Source organism: Hemiscyllium ocellatum, chromosome 1 (genome assembly GCF_020745735.1).
Source record: "Hemiscyllium ocellatum isolate sHemOce1 chromosome 1, sHemOce1.pat.X.cur, whole genome shotgun sequence".
Taxonomy (NCBI): Eukaryota; Metazoa; Chordata; class Chondrichthyes; order Orectolobiformes; family Hemiscylliidae; genus Hemiscyllium; species Hemiscyllium ocellatum.
This window is the reverse complement of record NC_083401.1, coordinates 61,097,667-61,116,691: the sequence shown is the minus strand read 5'-3', so window position 1 is coordinate 61,116,691 and position 19,025 is coordinate 61,097,667. Positions and strand designations below refer to the sequence as shown.

At 41.6% G+C, this 19,025-nt stretch overlaps 1 protein-coding gene across 5 annotated transcripts in view; it reads right to left on the bottom strand.

Moving 5' to 3' along the window:
* The window catches only part of tln1 (talin 1), a 268,749-nt gene that overhangs the window by 142,078 nt on the left and 107,646 nt on the right, over window positions 1–19,025 (bottom strand). For all 5 annotated transcript variants that reach the window (XM_060820768.1, XM_060820686.1, XM_060820997.1 and 2 more), the window contains one exon: window positions 4,096–4,253. In XM_060820768.1, the coding sequence (XP_060676751.1) occupies window positions 4,096–4,225 (130 nt within the window). In that variant the 5' untranslated portion in view covers window positions 4,226–4,253. The remainder of the gene's footprint in view (window positions 1–4,095; window positions 4,254–19,025) is intronic.

Sequence of the window (19,025 nt, the reverse complement as noted above, 5' to 3'; positions counted from 1 at the left end):
GATACTTGTGGGGGGGATGACTTACCAGGGGTAAGCAACGAGGTTCAGGCCTCTGGCACGGAGCCTGGCCCCGTTGCTCAGAAGGGTAGGGTGGAGAAAGGTAGAGCAATTGTTCTTGGGGACTCGATAGTGAGGGGTACAGACAGACGGTTTTGTGGGGGCGACAGGGACTCACGTTTGGTATGTTGCCTCCCAGGTGCAAGGGTACGTGATGTCGCTGATCGTGTTTTCCGGGTCCTTAAGGGGGAGGGGGAGCAGCCCCAGATCGTGGTCCACGTTGGCACCAACGATATAGGTAGGAAGAAGGGTGAGGATGTAAGGCAGGCTTTCAGGGAGCTAGGTTGGAAGCTCAGAGTTAGAACAAACAGAGTTGTAGTCTCTGGTTTGTTACCCGTGCCACGTGATAGAGAGTCGAGGAACAGGGAGAGAGAGCAGTTAAATGCGTGGCTACAGGGATGGTGCAGGAGGGAGGGATTCCGGTTTCTGGATAACTGGGGTCCTTTCTGGGGAAGGTGGGACCTCTATAAAAAGGATGGTCTACACTTGAACCTGAGGGGCACCAGTATCCTTGGGGGGAGGTTTGCTAGTGCTCTTTGGGAGGGTTTAAACTAACTCCGCGGGGGCATGGGAACCAGGACTGTAGCTTTAGGGTACAGGACCTTGAGTGTAGGGAGGTTAGGAATAATGCAGCGATCTCTAAGGAGGGTGCCTGTAACCAGAAAGGTGGATTGAAGTGTGTATACTTCAATGCCAGAAGTATAAGGAATAAGGTAGGTGAACTTGCAGCGTGGGTTGGTACCTGGGACTTCGATGTTGTGGCCATTACAGAGACGTGGGTAGAACAGGGACAAGAATGGCTGTTGCACGTTCCAGGGTTCAAATGTTTTAGTAGGATCAGACATGGGGGTAAAAAAGGGGGAGGCGTGGCATTACTTGTCAAAGACAGTATCACAGCAGTGGAATGGACGATGGAAGAGGACTTGCCATCTGAGGTAGTTTGGGCTGAGGTTAGAAATAGGAAAGGTGAGGTCACCCTGTTAGGTGTTTTCTACAGGCCTCCTAATAGTCCTAGAGAAGTAGAGGATAATATTGCGAGGATGATTCAGGAAAAGAGTGAAGGTAGCAGGGTGGTTGTTATGGGGGACTTTAACTTCCCAGATATTGACTGGGAGAGCTATAGCTCGAGTTCATTAGATGGGTCGGTGTTTGTCCAATGTGTGCAGGAGGGTTTCCTGACACAATATGTCGACAGGCCAACAAGAGGGGAGGCTATATTGGATTTGGTTCTAGGTAATGAACCAGGCCAGGTGTTAGACTTGGAGGTAGGTGAGCACTTCGGGGACAGTGACCACAACTCGGTGACTTTTACTTTAGTGATGGAGAGGGATAATCGTGTGCCGCAGGGCAAGAGCTATAGCTGGGGGCAGGGAAATTATGATGCAGTGAGGCATGACTTAGGATGTGTGGATTGGAAAAACAGGCTTCAAGGGAAGAACACTAATGAGATGTGGGGAGTGTTCAAGGAGCAGCTACTGCGTGTCCTCGATAGGTATGTACCAGTCAGGCATGGTGTAAAGGGCCTTGTGAGGCAGCCGTGGTTTAGTAAGGAATTGGAGTCCCTTGTGAAAGGGAAGAAGGCGGCATATGTAAAGATGAGGCGTGAAGGTTCAGTAGGGGCGATTGAGTGTTATAAGGTAGCCAGGAAGGAGCTAAAGAGGGAGCTAAGAGAAGCGAGAAGGGGACATGAAAAGTCTTTAGCTGGTAGGATTAGGGAAAACCCAAAGGCTTTCTATAGGTATGTCAAGAATAAAAGGATGACTAGGGTAGGTATCGGTCCAGTCAAGGATAGTAGTGGGAAGCTGTGTGTGGAGGCGGGGGAGATTGGAGAGACATTAAATCAGTACTTTTCCTCAGTATTCACTCAGGAACAGGACACGGTTGCTGATGTGAATATGGAATCACAAATAATTAGAATGGATGCCCTGGAAATATGCAGGGAAGAGGTTTTGGGAATATTGGAAAGGATGAATATAGATAAGTCTCCTGGGCCTGATGGCATTTACCCCAGGATCCTATGGGAAGCTAGGGAGGAGATAGCAGAGCCATTGGCCTGGATTTTTATGTCGTCGTTGTCAACAGGAATAGTACCAGAGGACTGGAGGATAGCGAATGTGGTCCCATTGTTCAAGAAAGGGAGTAGGGATAGCCCTAGCAACTATAGGCCAGTGAGTCTGACTTCAGTGGTGGGCAAAGTCTTAGAGAGAATGGTAAGGGATAAGATTTATGAACATCTGGGTAGGAATAACGTGATCAGGGATAGCCAGCATGGTTTTGTGAAGGGCAGGTCGTGCCTCACAAACCTTATTGAGTTCTTTGAGAAGGTGACCAAGGAAGTGGATGAGGGTAAAGCAGTAGATGTTGTGTATATGGATTTTAGTAAGGCGTTCGATAAGGTTCCCCATGGTAGGCTAATGCTAAAACTTCGGAGGTATGGCATTGAGGATACATTAGAGGTTTGGATTAGGAATTGGCTGGCTGGAAGGAGACAGAGGGTAGTAGTTGATGGATTATGTTCATCTTGGAGCGCAGTTACTAGCGGTGTACCACAAGGATCTGTTTTGGGACCATTGCTTTTTGTTATCTTTATAAATGATCTAGAGGAAGGACTTGAAAGCTGGGTAAGCAAGTTTGCGGATGACACAAAAGTCGGTGGAGTTGTGGATAGTGAGGAAGGAAGTGGTAGGTTACAGCGGGATATAGATAAGTTGCAGAGCTGGGCGGAAATGTGGCAAATGGAATTCAATGTAGCTAAGTGCGAAGTCGTTCACTTTGGTAGGAATAACAAGATGATGGATTACTGGGCTAATGGTAGGCTACTTGGTAGTGTGGATGAGCAGAGGGATCTTGGTGTCCATGTACACAGATCTCTGAAAGTTGCCACCCAGGTAAATAGTGCTGTGAGGAAGGCATATGGTGTACTGGGCTTTATTGGCAGAGGAATTGAGTTCCGGAGTCCTGAGGTCATGTTGCAGTTGTATAAGACTCTGGTGCGGCCTCATCTGGAGTATTGTGTGCAGTTTTGGTCGCCATACTATAGGAAGGATGTGGAAGCTTTAGAACGAGTGCAGAGGAGGTTTACCAGGATGTTGCCTGGAATGGTAGGAAAATCTTATGAGGAAAGGCTGAGGCACTTGGGGCTGTTCTCATTGGAGAAGAGAAGGTTTAGGGGAGATCTGATAGAAGTGTATAAGATGATTAGGGGTTTAGATAGGGTAGATACTAAGAACCTTTTCCTGCTAATGGAGTCAGGTGTTACTAGGGGACATAGCTTTAAATTAAGGGGTGGTAGGTATAGGACAGATGTTAGGGGTAGATTCTTCACACAGCGGGTTGTGAGTTCATGGAATGCCCTGCCCGTATCAGTGGTGAACTCTCCTTCTTTATGGTCATTTAAGCGGGCATTGGATAGGCATTTGGAAGTTATTGGGCTAGTATAGGTTAGGTAGGATTCGGTCGGCGCAACATCGAGGGCCGAAGGGCCTGTACTGCGCTGTATCCTTCTATGTTCTATGTTCTATGTTCTATTCTCCATGGTAGCTGAACTCAAAGTCACATTCTAATACCACCAACTCAGTGTTGGACTTAAGACTAAAGAATGCTGCAGAGATTTCATTCATTTAACTGTATTAATGAAAATGAATGCATGGCACTGGTATTAAATATCAAATCAGACATTTACAACATTTGAACAGTTTTAATACAACCTATTGATAATCACATCTTGTGCACAAAAACATTTGTGTAATTATTTTCCTATGTATACCTGGTTGCTTAAGTAATACAATGAATTTTGATTTCTCCCTCAAGTTACAATTTTGAAATGCCCCCTTCATCAAATTGCCAGCTATTCGCAATGCCTTGTCATATTATACCCTAGCCCACCTCTAACTACTGATTATCACTTTAAATAATTGTATCACAGGTATTAATATTAAATCAGGTCTTATTTTTTGGTGAACAATTGATCTCATCAGTATTTTTTACAATTTCTAAATAATGGCGTCAACTGGCCAGGAAGGAAACGCTCCGACTTACGCTGCCCTGTCTGTGCTTCAGGAACCCGATCGCGAATCATTCGACAGGCATCGTATACCATTGTCGAGGGTTCAAATTGCATAGTTTTGATAGCATTCCCAACTCCAATCTTCAATGATAAGACAACCATTCTGTCTTCTTTCACGATACAAATTCAACTGGAAAAACAAAAGAAAGACAGTTCCAGTAACTGTTACACATCTTTTGCCAACAGAATACAAGTTTCATCAATAAAGTTCTTTATCTAAAGAGTCATATTTTAGATTTGTACTTCGGGTCCAACAGATTTCAGTGTGAATTAGAAGCAATCAAACTGGTTCTGTTTTCTGCACTATTTAGTCAGCCTATTAACTCAAATGGTGTAACAAAAAAAAGTTTACCCTTAAGCAACATGTTATAAAATGGCATTAACAGTGATGCACTTCATTAGGGTTTTTTTTAAAAGCCAGAATAAAAAAAGTCAAATAGGTACTCCTGCTGAGTCTATTGCAAATAGTACTGAATAGGGCTTGGTAAATGCAGGAATTAAAATATATGTATTGTACTTATATCCTGAAGTGAAACAGCATAGGCTAGACCCATTTTCAAACAAATCCCTAATTTACTATTGTTGCATTAATTTTCACTCTACTGTACCGAAAAATATTTCAATAGTCCAGGATAACTTGCGACTTCAGATTCATGCATTACATGCTAGACAGAAGCACTAATGTATCAACACTTCTGATATATTATGAACTTGATGTTGAACCTTAAAGGTGATACAGCAGGGAGCTTCGTAGACAGTCGCCAGTTCAAAACACACAAAGCACAGAGCAGAGTTGAAGGTCCATCATAATATTTAAATGTCTTTTCATTCTTCTGTCACAGCATGGGCCTTTGGTTTTACACACTCTTCCCTCCATTCCCCCCACCCCACCCCCATTTCTATCCACTACCAACACTCCCCCCTGACATTAAAATGATCAATTTTCAATTATTCATAATGAGTACCCGATATTGAGACAGAATTGAAACAGAACAATTTGCAAACATTGCAGCGAGTATAAAAGCAGCAAACAGATGTGCTAAATTATGTCAAAGATGTTGGTTCAGCTGAACCACATTGCTGCTAACAGGAAAAAAAAGTTTCATACAGTACATTTTTTGAAGTCAGAGACAAAGTTACTTACTTTTGAAATGAACGTCCACAAAACAATTCTTGTTAAAGCAGCTACACAGGGAGAATGCTATCTATTTACTGAGTGGTTAAATGATCATTTCAAAAAAAATTAGCTGACAGTTGCCAAGAAAGTCTGTGAAAACAATTGTTTTAAAAGGAAAATGTGCTGTACCGCTATCCGTCAAGTCATCCATACCAATAGTGGTAATAAAGGAATGTCTATTTGAGGATCAGGCTAGCAGGAGTCCATTTATTTTTAACTAAACTGCTTTTGTGGTTACAACATAGACATAAATAATCTTATCTAAATAGGAAAGGTTATGATGATCAAAAATTTCTGTTGCTGATCAAATGTGCAGAATGATAATTATGGTCTTTAATATTAAATGCAATTCAATATTATGAATAGTTGCTATATTGTTCACGCACATCAATTTAAATGAACAAAATATGTACTGGGAAATGTAGTTTGTTTTATGATAATTGAGAGTCACATGAAAGATAAGGGAATGACTGATTGGCTGCATACTATACAGGACATATTATGAAACCTGCACAGGAAGTGGTTTCTGTGCAGCAGTCAGCAGGAGGACTTATCTGCAGAGAGACAATTAAATTTGTATTTACAATCTTGAATCATTCAGCTTGATGCAGCAATTACTGAGAAAGTAGGAGCACAGAGTAGAGACCACATGGCCTTAGTCTGATAAGGAATGAGTGCTAAATCAGAAATTTGGCGCGTGGTGGGGGAAAAAAGAATGAGATGCTGCATTTTATTAGTCTCCCCTACCTAGTGAAAAGCATCAATTAAGTGAGAAGATTTTACCCCTCTGCAATACTTGTTTATATTTCTTCCTGCTTTTACAATGATAAAGGGCCTCAAATCTTTACAATTTATACAAATGGCTTAGGCTATGTAACCAATGCTAGATATTTTTTAAATCAACCTGTTCAGAAGTGTCATTACACACCAATGGAGCAGGTGGGAATTGAACCCAGATTTCATGGCTCAGAGGTGGGGACACCACCACTGAATCACAAGACCACAAGACATAGGAGCAGAAATTAAGCCATTCAGCCCATACAGTCTGCTCGGTCATTTAATCATGGCTGATAAGTTTCCCAACCCTATCCTCCCACTTTATCCACATAACCCTTGAGCCCGTAATGAAATGATGGTAAGGTTGTGAAATTTGCTGATGTAAATATAACTAGGAAATATAGCTTAACAACTTAATAGAATTCTTTCAGGAAGTGACAAAGTTGATGAGGGAAGGGTTGTAGATCTCACTCATGGACTTCAATGATGTACTGGATAAGGATCCCCATGGTAGGTAGATGGAGAAAGTAATGTCGCATGGGGTCCAGGGTGAACGAGATAGATGGATAGAGAACTGACTGGGCCACAAGAGACAGACAGCAGTAGTGGAAGGGGGTTTCACCAAATTAAGAACTGTGACCAGTGGCGTTCCACAGGATCTGTGCTGAGACCATTGTTGCTTGTGATATACATAAATGATTTGGAGGAAGGTATAAGTGGTCTGATTAGCAAGTTTGCAGATGACACTAAGATTGGTGGAGTAGCAGATAGTGAAGGGGACTATCAGACAATGCAGAGTATAGATAGTTTGGAGAGTTGGTTGGAGAAATGGCAGATGGAGTTCAATCCGGGTAAATGTGAGGTGATGCATTTTGAAAGATCCAATTCAACAGTGAACTTTACAGTAAATGGAAAAGCCCTGGAGAAAACAGACGTACAGACGTCTGGGTGTTCAGGTCCATTGTACCCTGAAGGTGGCAACACAGGTCAATAGTGTGGTCATGGTGGCATATGGCATGTTTTTCCTTCACTGGACGGGATCTTGAGTACAAGTGTTGGCAGATAATGTTACAGTTGTGGAGGACTTTGGTTTGGCCACATTTGGAATACTGCATCCAGTTCTAGTCACCACATTACCAAAAGGATGTGGATGCTTTTGAGGGTGCAGAGGAGGTTCACCAGGATGTTGCCTGGTATGGAGGGCGCTAGCTATGAAGAGAGGTTAAATAGATTAGGATTATTTTCGTTTGAAAGATGGAGGTTGAGGGGTGGGGACCTGATTGAGGTCGACAAAATCATGAGGAGTATAAACAGGGTGGATAGCAAGAAGCTTCTTCCTCTTTCTCTTCCTCCTTCTCTTCCCCCCGCCCCGCCCCGCCCGCTCGACCCCCCCCCCCCAACACACACACACACACACACACACACACACACACAGTGGAGGATTCAAGGATTCAACTACTAAGGATCGCTAGTTCAAGGTGAGAGTGGCAAAGTTTAAGGGAGATATGCGTGGAAAGTTTTTTTTACACAGAGTGGAGCAGGCCTGGAACACATCACCAATGGAGGTGGTGGAGGCAGGTACGATAGCGTCATTTAAGATGTTTCTAGACAGATACATGAATGGGCAGGGAACAGAGGGATACAGATCCTTAGAAAATAGCGACAGGTTTAAATCATAGAATCCTACAGTGTGGCAACAGGTCATTTAGCCCAAGTCCACACCAAGCCTCCGAGATGCCACCCAGATCCATTCCCCTACCCTATCACTCTACATTTCCCCTGACTAATGCCCCTAACCTACCCATCCCTGAACACTATGGGCAATTTAGCATGGCCAATTCACCTAACTTGCACATCTTTGGATTGTGGGAGAAAACTGAAGCACCCAGAGGAAACCCACACAGACACAGGGCGAATGTGCAAACTTCATACAGACAGTCGGCCTAAGCTGGAATTGAACCCAGTCCCTGGTGCTGTGTCAGCAGTGCTAACCACTGAGCCACCGTGCTGTTAGAGACAGGATCCAGATTGGCGCAGACTTGGAGGGTCAAAGAACCTGTACTGTAATTTTCTTTGTTCTTTTCTTTGAAAGCAAGTTGCAAGGAGAATTTAAGGCTGCTACAAATAGGTAGAGATAGGATGTGAGTGAGTAAAGATCTGTAAATGAAGTACAATGGGGAAAATGTGAAATTGTCCATTTTGCCAGATAGTATCAAAAGAGAGTATCTTATATAAATTGGTGGTTTCAAAACATAGATTGCAATTAACTGGTTGATTAGAGAGTTTGGCAATCCACCTTATTGCTTGCCCACAATCCCTTAGCGAACATTGCTAGCTAGGTCAGCATTTATTGCCCATCCTTAATTGGCCAGAGAGCAGTTAAAAGTCAGTCATGTTCCTTTGGGTCTGGAGTCACATGGAGGCCAAGCCAGATAAGGACGATAGATTTCATTTCCAAAAGGACATGAGTGACCTAGATGAGTTTTTCAACAAAATCAACAATGGCTTCATGGTCATCATTAGTTTTTAATTCCAGATTTATTCATTCAAGTTGAGTTCCACCAGCTGCCATGGCAAGAGTGAATCAATGCTTCTGGAACATTAGCCCATGCCAATAACATGACCACTGCCCCACTGCCCTCCCAAACTGTTTTTAAGGAGATCTGAGCAATCAACTTGGAAAAGCACGATTGAAAGAAGTCAATATAATTAAAGCAAAATCCTGGTCAACTATTACTTTAATAAGATTTTGCTGAGGATTGAACTAGTAGGATAGATAAAGGGGAACCATAAGATTTAGTACACTTGCGTTTTCAAATGACTTTCTTATAAGATACCACGCAACAGGTTAATACACAAAGTTCTCAGAGTTAGGAGTGACATATTCAAATGGACAGGAGGCAGGGAGTTAGATAAATAGGGAATTCTCATGCTGGCTGTTCAGACTAGAGAAGGCTGTAAGAAACAATGCTGTGTCCTCAATTACTTAAAGATAAAGGATAAGGTAGCTAAGCATGCTAATGATACAATGCTGGGGTGGGTAGACTGTAAACTGTCAGGAAGGAGCAAAGAGATATTATTAAGTGAATAAGCAACAAAGATAGCAGATTCACTCACTCCCTTCGGTCGTAAGGAAAAAAGACAATATTTTTGAAAGGCACGAAAGTTGTTAATGTTGGTGTACAGAGAGACTTGTACAAAGAATGCAAAAGTTAGCATATGGATACAGCAAATAAACAACATGTTGGTCTTAATTCTTGTACTTCAATTCTCTTGCAATAAAGAAGTCTTGCTACGATTATGTAGGATTTTGATGAGAACACACCTGTAATAGTGTGCATAGTTTTGGTTTCTATTTAAGGAAAAATATACTTGCACTGGAGCAGTAAAGCAAAGGTTCCCTAGATTCATCACTAGGATAAATGGGTTGTCCCATGATGAGACAATGAGCATACTGGGTCCATATTCGCTGGAACAGAAGAATGAGAAATGACCTCATTGAGAGATTGACATCAATCTTTCATAATCGTAAAAGTACTAGTTGGGGAAGAAACAACAGGGGCACAACTCCAGAATGTGGAGTAAGGTGAAGAGACTTTTTTTTAAGTCAAAGGGCAGTGAATCTTTGAAATTGTTCTTCCTCTGACATGAAAGCTTCAGCCTCATGTCTTTATGTATCTGCAGGCTGCCAAACCATTAATCTAGTCTCCCCTTCTCAAATGACGCATGCAAAACCAAATTTCAAAAATGCCTACTTTCAATTTCCAATCAAATGAACTGTACATCAAACTGTCCTTGTGCATGAAATGAGAAGCAAAAGCCAGAATAAAGTTCTTCAGAGGCCAGATTTGGCCAGAATAATGTTAACCCTTAATATGTTACTATTCATAATACATTTAATTTCATTAAAACTAGTTGCAATACACAGACTTCCTTGTAAGTGACATTACCTTCCTATAATACTATATGGCTACAGTCATACCTTTACCTGCCTATTCATTTTGTCTTTCTTGTGCACTGCAAAGTTGGCCTTCAGAACAGAGTGCTGTTATTCATTTTCCCATGATATATTTTGAGATACACCACAGCTTTCCATCATTCCATTGCTATTGAAATACAGGATCATCTTCTTTTTCCAAAAGAGCCAATTTCTTTGGGGAGAATTTTAAAGAATTCAAGGTTTGCGTAAAGAGTTGTAGCTTGGGTGCTGGTTGTCATAGTTGTGGGTATATTCACTGAACTGGGAAGTTCATTTGCAGATGTTACACCCGCAGTCTGGTGACTTGTTCAGTGCTTTGGAGCCTCCTGTGAAAGTGTTGCTGTACTGTGCCTTTGGTCTTACGTATTTGGTTCCATTCTTGCTGCTTCCAGCTGTTCATTGTAGTGGCCAATATATTGGGTCTAGATCTATGTGCTTGTTGATGGAGTCTGTGGATGAGTACCATGTTGAAGAATTGAACAATACAAGCTCTTTGGCCCTTGATGTGCCAAATTCTAGAAATTCTCTGGCCGTCTTGTGTTTGGCCTACACTATGATCATTGTGTTGTCCCAGTCGAATTGGTGGTCCTTCTCAACTGTATTTATGGCTACTAGGACAGTTGGTCATGGCATTTAGTGGCTAGTTGGTGTGCGTGGATGCAGACTGCTAGTTGTCTGCCTGTTTGTCCTATAGTGTTGCGTGCAGTCTTTGCATAGAATCTTGTAAATTACATTGGCCTTGCACATCATTGGTATAGGTCTTTTGTCCTGTTGAGTTGTTGTCTGAGTGTGGCTGTCGGTTTACGGACGGTCATGAATCCCAGTGGTCAAAGAAGTCGGGCTGAGTGTTCAGGGACGTTTTTTTATGTAAGGTGACATGGCTAGTGAATTAGGCCATCGCATGTCCTTGTTTGGTTGTTTGTGTTCTCTGCTTCAAAGAAAACAACTTGAGCTTACCCAGCCTCTCCTCACAGCTGAAATAGTCCAGCCCAGGCAACATCCTGGTGAATTCACCAGTACAATGACATTGATCCTATAGTGTGGTGACAGAATTGTACACAGTACTCCCGTTGTGCCCTAACCAAAACTCCAGTATAACCTTCCTGTTCTTATAATCCTTGCCATGACTAATAAAGACAAGTGTTCTATAGCCTCAACTACCCCATTAATCTTCAGCAGGCCAGGCAGCATCTCAGGAATAGAGAATTCGACGTTTCGAGCATAAGCCCTTCATCAGTAATAAGAGAGAGAGCCAAGCAGGCTAAGATAAAAGGTAGGGAGGAGGGACTAGGGGGAGGGGCGATGGAGGTGGGATAGGTGGAAGGAGGTCAAGGTGAGGGTGATAGGCCGGAGTGGGATGGGGGCGGAGAGGTCAGGAAGAGGATTGCAGGTTAGGAGGGCGGTGCTGAGTTGAGGGAACCGACTGAGACAAGGTGGGGGGAGGGGAAATGAGGAAACTGGAGAAATCTGAATTCATACCTTGTGGTTGGAGGGTTCCCAGGCGGAAGATGAGGCGCTCCTCCTCCAGCCGTCGTGTTGTTGTGTTCTGCCGGTGGAGGAGTCCAAGGACCTGCATGTCCTCGGTGGAGTGGGAGGGAGAGTTAAAGTGTTGAGCCACGGGGTGATTGGGTTGGTTGGTTCGGGCGGCCCGGAGGTGTTCTCTGAAGCGTTCCGCAAGTAAGCGGCCTGTCTCACCAATATAGAGGAGGCCACATCGGGTGCAGCGGATGCAATAGATGATGTGTGTGGAGGTACAGGTGAACTTGTGGCGGATATGGAAGGATCCCTTGGGGCCTTGGAGGGAAGTGAGTGTGGAGGTGTGGGCGCAAGTTTTACATTTCCTGCGGTTGCAGGGGAAGGTGCCGGGGGTGTGGATCTGACGAGGGCGTCACGAAGGGAGTGGTCCTTGCGGAACGCTGATAGGGGAGGGGAGGGAAATATATCCTTGGTGGCATCTCTATTCCTGAGATGCTGCCTGGCCTGCTGTGCTTTGACCAGCAACACATTTGCAGCTGTGATCTCCAGCATCTGCAGACCTCATTTTTTACCCCATTAATCTTCCCTGCCATCTTCAGGGAACTGGGCTTCCTTGTTTCTTGCCAGTTATTGAGTACTTCCTTGTCTTGTCCCCTCTTCCAAAGTGTATCACCTCACAGATCGGTCATTTAGACATATACCCAGTCCTGATGAGGGGAGACCTGGATGATATCAATCGCTAAATACAAGCCTTCAAAACACGAGTCATTTGAAGCTTCTGACAGTTCTGCAGAAGGAATTTGGGGAGGGGGGGGGAATGCACCTGGTGGTGCTGAGAACTTGCAACAGTGTCAACTAATGACTAGTGCAAATTTAACAGACTTCACCTTTGATCAAGTGTGCAAAGTTAGGAGAAGGTCAGAAATGGGCAAAAGGTCAAGCTTAACTAAGGAGGAACATGTCTCAACGATCAAGTTCTTGGTCATGTTTTTGAGAAGAGGTCACAAGAACTTAGAAGGGCTCAGCTGCAAAAACATCCAGCATAGGGAGAGAAATGTGCCCCCAAAATTCTGTGTTAGATTAAACATGATCTAGGGATTTTGGAAAGGGAGGGAAAAACATCACAGAAATCTTTATTCACCTGTACTTTAGAGTATCGAAGTTTTGTGCAAGTTGAACTTATCCAATATGTCACTAAAGAAAAAGTATGAATACGCTCATGTCCTCCAGGTGAGATCTGGAGTACAATAGTGATAACAGGACTGGAGAAATTCCACTAGCAAGGCATTGCCACATTCTCCAGATCCAACAAGGAGGACTGCTGACCAAATGCTAGTGTCCTTCTTGAAGCTTTACTACATAGTAGAAATGTAGCAGAACTTTAGAGTCATTTCAGTTCAGCTCAGTACAATGAACACAATCAACAGACTTCATTCTTTAAAATTTTTAGCGAGCCAAACGCAGCATTAAATTTTCCCCTGTGGCATATTAACAATTTCACAGGAGCCAAGCATTTAGCAAGCAGCCATAAAACATTGGAAATAAAGGCATTTGGTTTGGTGATTAATGACGATTGCATCACAAAAACATTAAAGGAAGTACCAGAAGACACAATGAAGTATTTTTGGATGACCCAGGCTCCACCCAAGACTACAAGAAATTAGAGAGTTGTAAATGCAGCCCAATCCATCTCACAAACCAACCTTCCTTCCAGGAACTCTATCTACACTTCCCACTGTCTTGAAGGCAGCCAACATAATCAAAGACTCCTCCCAATCCAGCTATACTCCCTGCCACTGGCAAAAGTTATATAAGCTTGAAATCATGTACTAACAGATTAAAGAACAGCTTCTTCTCCATTGTTATCAGACTTATGAATGGACTTCTCGCACCTCTTTCTGCACCTCCTCTGTAGCATCATGTTTGATTACTCTGACGTGCTTGTCTAAGGTCTGATTTGCCTGGATAGCATGCAAAACAATACTTTTCACTATATCTTAGTACACATGACAATAATTAATGAAATCAAAATCTCAATTAAGAATTTACATACACCACTTTTTTTAAGGTACTGAGACAAAGTTCAAATGCTGTAGATACTAGAATTCTGGAATAAAGAGAAACAGTAGAGATTCTCATCAGGTATGGCAGTGTTTGTGGAGCAAGTGGCAAAGTTAAGGTTTCAGCATGGTCACTGATGAATATGTCCAGCATTGTCAGTTTTCATTACTGATGACACTGGTTTGGTCGAAAGGTCAAAATAATTTTTAGTTGCTCACTCAGCATGATACAAAAACTCCAATACCAAATTTAGCATTAGTCAGATGCTCCTACTTCCTCACTCATTAAAACTTGCATCTGAGATTAATCCTGTCACACAGAGTCACTGCTGTAGGACTCTAGATCAGGTGGATAGGGTGAAGAGAAGGAGATGGATTTTGAAAGCTAGTAAACAAAGTACAAGACTATGGGTCTTATTTTAATGAAGCAGTTGCCAAATATTTTTCTGTTGGTCACTAAGCAACAATAGCGGCCAAGACTGTGAATTGGGTAAGGAAGAAAAGTGGAAGTCAGTTTCAATTATTATTTCTACTTTGTCAGAAAACCAGATGCAAAGTGACTGCTGCATTTTCTATTTTATGTGTGACTAAATACAAAATCACATTAACTATAAAGCACTTTGGGACAGTGCTGGCAGAAGTTGCTATATAAATACTTCTTTGATTACTTTTAAAGCATATGCTTAGATATGATTTGGAGATGCCGGTGTTGGACTGGGGTGTACAAAGTTAAAAAAAAATCACAACACCAGGTTATAGTCCAACAGGTTTATTTGGAAGCACTCGCTTTCAGAGTGCTGCTCCTTCATCAGGTGATTGTCACCTGACCACACTCGCCTAGTGAAAGAGCAGCGCTCTGAAAGCTAATGTTGCCAAATAAACTTGTTGGACTATAACCTGGTGTTGTGTGATTTTTAACTACGCTTGGATATACACTTTTAAACACTTAGTCATTCACATCACTTAATTATTCTTCACATTTTCAAACACTCTGCACATTTATCTCCCTGCTCATTGAAAAGCCCAAGAGTTTTGCAAGTAGTTTGTTATGAGATTGGATTTTATGCAATTTGTTTACATTAACAACAATTAATCAAATAAGTCAATTTTGAGAGTTTTATTAAAAAAGAGAAAGGCAGAGACAAAGTGATCTGCTATCCAGGAATGGGGAGTAGAACTAGATTTCAGCTTAATATACAATTGCACCTAAAGACTTTGCTATCTAAAGGAAAGGCACAAAAGTTTTTATACATTTCATGGTAATTTTGCTCAACTGTAAAATCCAATTACAACCAATTTATTGAAAAAAACATTACTAACTATGTTGAGAAATTGAAAGTAAAGTATAAATACTTTTGTAAAAACAAACTCATTTCTTACTCCAGGCAAAGGGAATAATGGAACTTGTTTTAAAATCATAATGCTATCAATGTATCACCCACTGCCCAAAAACCATCCCCCCTCCCCCAATTATTTCTAAGCAAATCCTGTTATAATCTCATCAACCCTCAAACCACAAGCTGAAGCTGCCTAAATGCTCCATTAGATCTCAGCATCAGGTCACAGAGCAGTGATGTGGGAATAGTGGTTTTCTGCACAATAATTCCAAGCTGACATGAACATGCGATGTATACTTCAGCTTCACATGGCAAGCTTTGCAAGCCTGTCCAGTTGAAACTGCACATTTCGACAACTGCTAAAATCGACCCCATTTAATCAGGGGCAATTCAGTAAAAAACAAAAAAGATGCGCACAAAGTTAGTATAATTTTTTTCTGTACATTTCACCAGATCATCAATGACAGCAAACGATTAGGAAGGCTAACAATTTGACAACAGAAGCTCAGTAGCAAAGTTTGTTCATTTTTGATCAGCGTGATCTTGAAAATTCTTATCCATAAAGGTGAAAATTGGATAATCCATACATTTCCTTTCTATTCTTTCATAGATCATGAAGATCACTGGCAAGGCCAACATTTGTGACAGATCCCTAATTGCCACTGAACTGATTGACTCTTTAGGCCATTGTGGAGGTTAGTTAACAGACAACCACCGAACTGTGGACCTTAACTCTATGCAGGGAAGACAGGGTAAACATGGCAGATTTCCTTCCCTAAGTGTTGTTAGGTAATTAGATTGTTATATTGTGTAATTTGTTAGATGTTAGCACTCTTTTTGCAAGCTGAATTTACAAGTAACTCTCCCTGTTCCGCTGGAAGTCCAAGCAACATATCCACTTCGATTGAGTCAAGTAGGGAAACAGAAAGGGTAAAACTTGCTGTGATATTCCAATCAATGCCATCACTGAGAAAGAACATACAACCTTACAGGTTTGGGGCAAGAGTAGACCACTCAATCTTTCAGCTTGTTCCACCATTAAGATTTAGATGATGGGATTACTCTGCTTACCACTAATAACCTTTCACCCCCATGCTGAGTAAGAATTTATCCAACTCCTCTTAAAATTACTTGGGTACTCAGCTTCTATCAACTTTTGAGAAGGAGTGTTCCAAAGGCTCATTAGTCTCTCAGAAAAAAACAAAAGAGTCTCACCATCTGTCTTGTCTTTGAACATTAAGGCCCAGTTTAAATTGCCCCACAAGAAGAAACATCCTTTTCACATGCATTCCAAGTTTAGCTTGTTCAATTTTTCCACATAATGCAACCTACCTATTCCAGTATTAGTCTCTTAAATCTTCTCTACATTGCTTTCAATGTATTTACATTGTTCCTTAAATAAGGAGATCAGATAAGACCAGAGACTATAGATATGGTCTCACCAATGCAGTACATAACTGAAGCATATCATTCCTACTTTTGTATGTAGTTACACTCAAACAATACTATAGCTTTCCTAATTACATGAACCTGTATGTTAAGCTTTTGAAATTCATACACTGGGACACAGATCCCACCAGTATCTGCAATCTTTCAGCATTTAGATGATATTCATTTTTATCCTTCCAGCCAAAAGAGACCATTCACATTTGCTTACATTATATCCCATTGGAAGATTTTTGTCCATTTATTTAACCTATCTATATCTCCCCTGTAGTCTTATGTCCGCTTCAGAACTTTATTTCTTACCTATCTTTGTATCATCAATAAATGCAGCAACATGTTCAGTGCCTTCATGAGTTATTTATGTTATGATGAGGTGAGAAAGGGTGAATCAACACCCTTTGTAACACCCTCAAGTCGGTAGCAACAGATACTTTTATTCTCTCTTCAGCATCCAGCTATTGCACTTCAATCAAAACATAGTTCACTAGATCAAAATTAAGGAACCAATTACCAAGGCATACTTGAGGAAACAAACACTTAACATTCACAAATACACACCAACAAATTTATACGGGTGACAGCATTTGGTGCAGTCAGAAAGAATAGAAGCTATGCAGTTTCAAAAGTCCCAGGTCCTCAAGGTGCTATATTTTAGATCACAATTGTTTTACTGTTGGCAAAGCCTGTAGGTATCAAAGTTCTCGATGTATGATTAATCTACAAATACAGCAACAGTTAAACCTACAAGTTACAATGATAACAAAAATTCAAAACTAGGAAGATGTGTGTGTGAAAATGAAGTTTTTGTTGACTGGTGAACCTTCTATCACAGAATGAATTTGGAGTAACAATGCAAAACTGAGGCATCAACACATTTCACATTCCCTCTGTTCATTGTAACCTGGATTCAAAACCTAGTTTGGGACTAGTAACCAAACTTTCTCTGGGCTGTGTCATACATTCAGGTCCTAACCTTCCATTGCCAATTTTATACTTCATGTGCCATACATAAGAATGTTTCCAAATATAGTGTCCAGGAAGTTGGTGGGTGTTAATCAGACACACCTCCTGTATGGTGTCACAACTTACATTCTGAACCTCATTCTCATTTAATTTAATGTCAAACCAATTGAAGAGATTAAAGTTTTAAACTTGGCCCTGTGTCTTTGATTGCCAAGTGGATAAATCTACTATCTCTTCACTGGTATATCCTTGGCGGTGTCCACCAGTGATGTCTGTTATAGGTTATTTACTCTTCCTTTCTCGTTTTGTTTTGGGAACGGGTATTCCTCGGATATGTTACCCACTCTCTGGAACACCAGGGATAGCTAACTCTGCAATGTTCAATGCTGCATGGTCACTTAATCTGCTAGGCTAATTTTTCAGAAGAGATTAGAAAGGCATTCACCTCTTCCTCAAACTTGGGGTTTAAATTGGCAAACTTAAATTCTTTAGTCTACAACTGAGTTAGGTGAGATTCCCTCAGATATTTTCCTTCTTGTTACCTCTCTCTCTCTCTCAGCCCCCCCACCCCCTGCCAACCTTTCAATATTCTGTCTCCCTCACAATTTTATTACCCCACCTTCCCCATCCCTTTTGCCTTGTTTGCCTTTTTCTCTCAATCTTTAACACTACCTTTAGTTTACACATCTAGATATTTCATTATCTGTTTTGCATCTTCTGTTTCTCTGGCTTTTGCACAGAAACTCAACTGGCTACCCATTTTAAGCTTCCAATTTAAGGACAATACTTTTAGTTTCTCCCAAGTTTTTTTCATCCTGCTGGACAAAAGCATGAAAGGAAGAGGCAGAAACCCTCCTAACATTTAAGTAGTATTTCGATGTACACTTGCAAGGCTATGGGAAAAGTGCTGGAAAATGGGATTATAATAGTTAATGCTCGTTTTTGACCAGTACAGACTCAATGGGGAAAGGGCCTTTTTCTGCGCCACAGACGTCCATGGCTCCATGGCAAAAGTGAGGACTGCAGATGCTGAAGATTAGTGTCAAGATTAGAGTGTGCTGGAAATGCACAGGTCAGGCAGCATCCGTGGAGCAGGAAAATCGACGTTTCAGGCAGGAGCCCTTCTTCAGGATTCCAACCACTCTAGTCTATGATTCTATGACAAGCACTGGTTAAAATAGGACAGAGTATTAGTACGTAGAGGATGAATAAAGGCCAAGCAATTCTAAAATCCACATTCCTGGAGATGTTAGATTTTCACCTGACTGGTTTAATGGTTAACACACCCGCAATAGCAGCAAGGTCAGTTGATGTCCATGAGTTCAGTGAATAGTTATTTTCTTCAACATCAAGTGTAGTCTTTCTTCCAAGGGCGAGAGAGAAACAGGACGAGGGGCTTCCAGCTCTTGTTACAAACTCATTCTTCCTTTTGTACTCTGCTGCTCAAAAACATCTACAGAAATAGGATTTGTTTGCATATTTCCAAGTGGGTTTCATTGTCTTTCAATGCTACATTTGTAGGCAACCCTTGATGCCCATTATGTGCATAGAAACGTGAATTAAACCTGAAGATGTGACATTCTTGATACTGAATTAAATGCCTCGTTTTAATGTGTTTAGCTAAAATGGTCGTTTCAACACAAATTGTTCAATATTGGACCACAGAATGAGGCAGGTCCAAGAGACC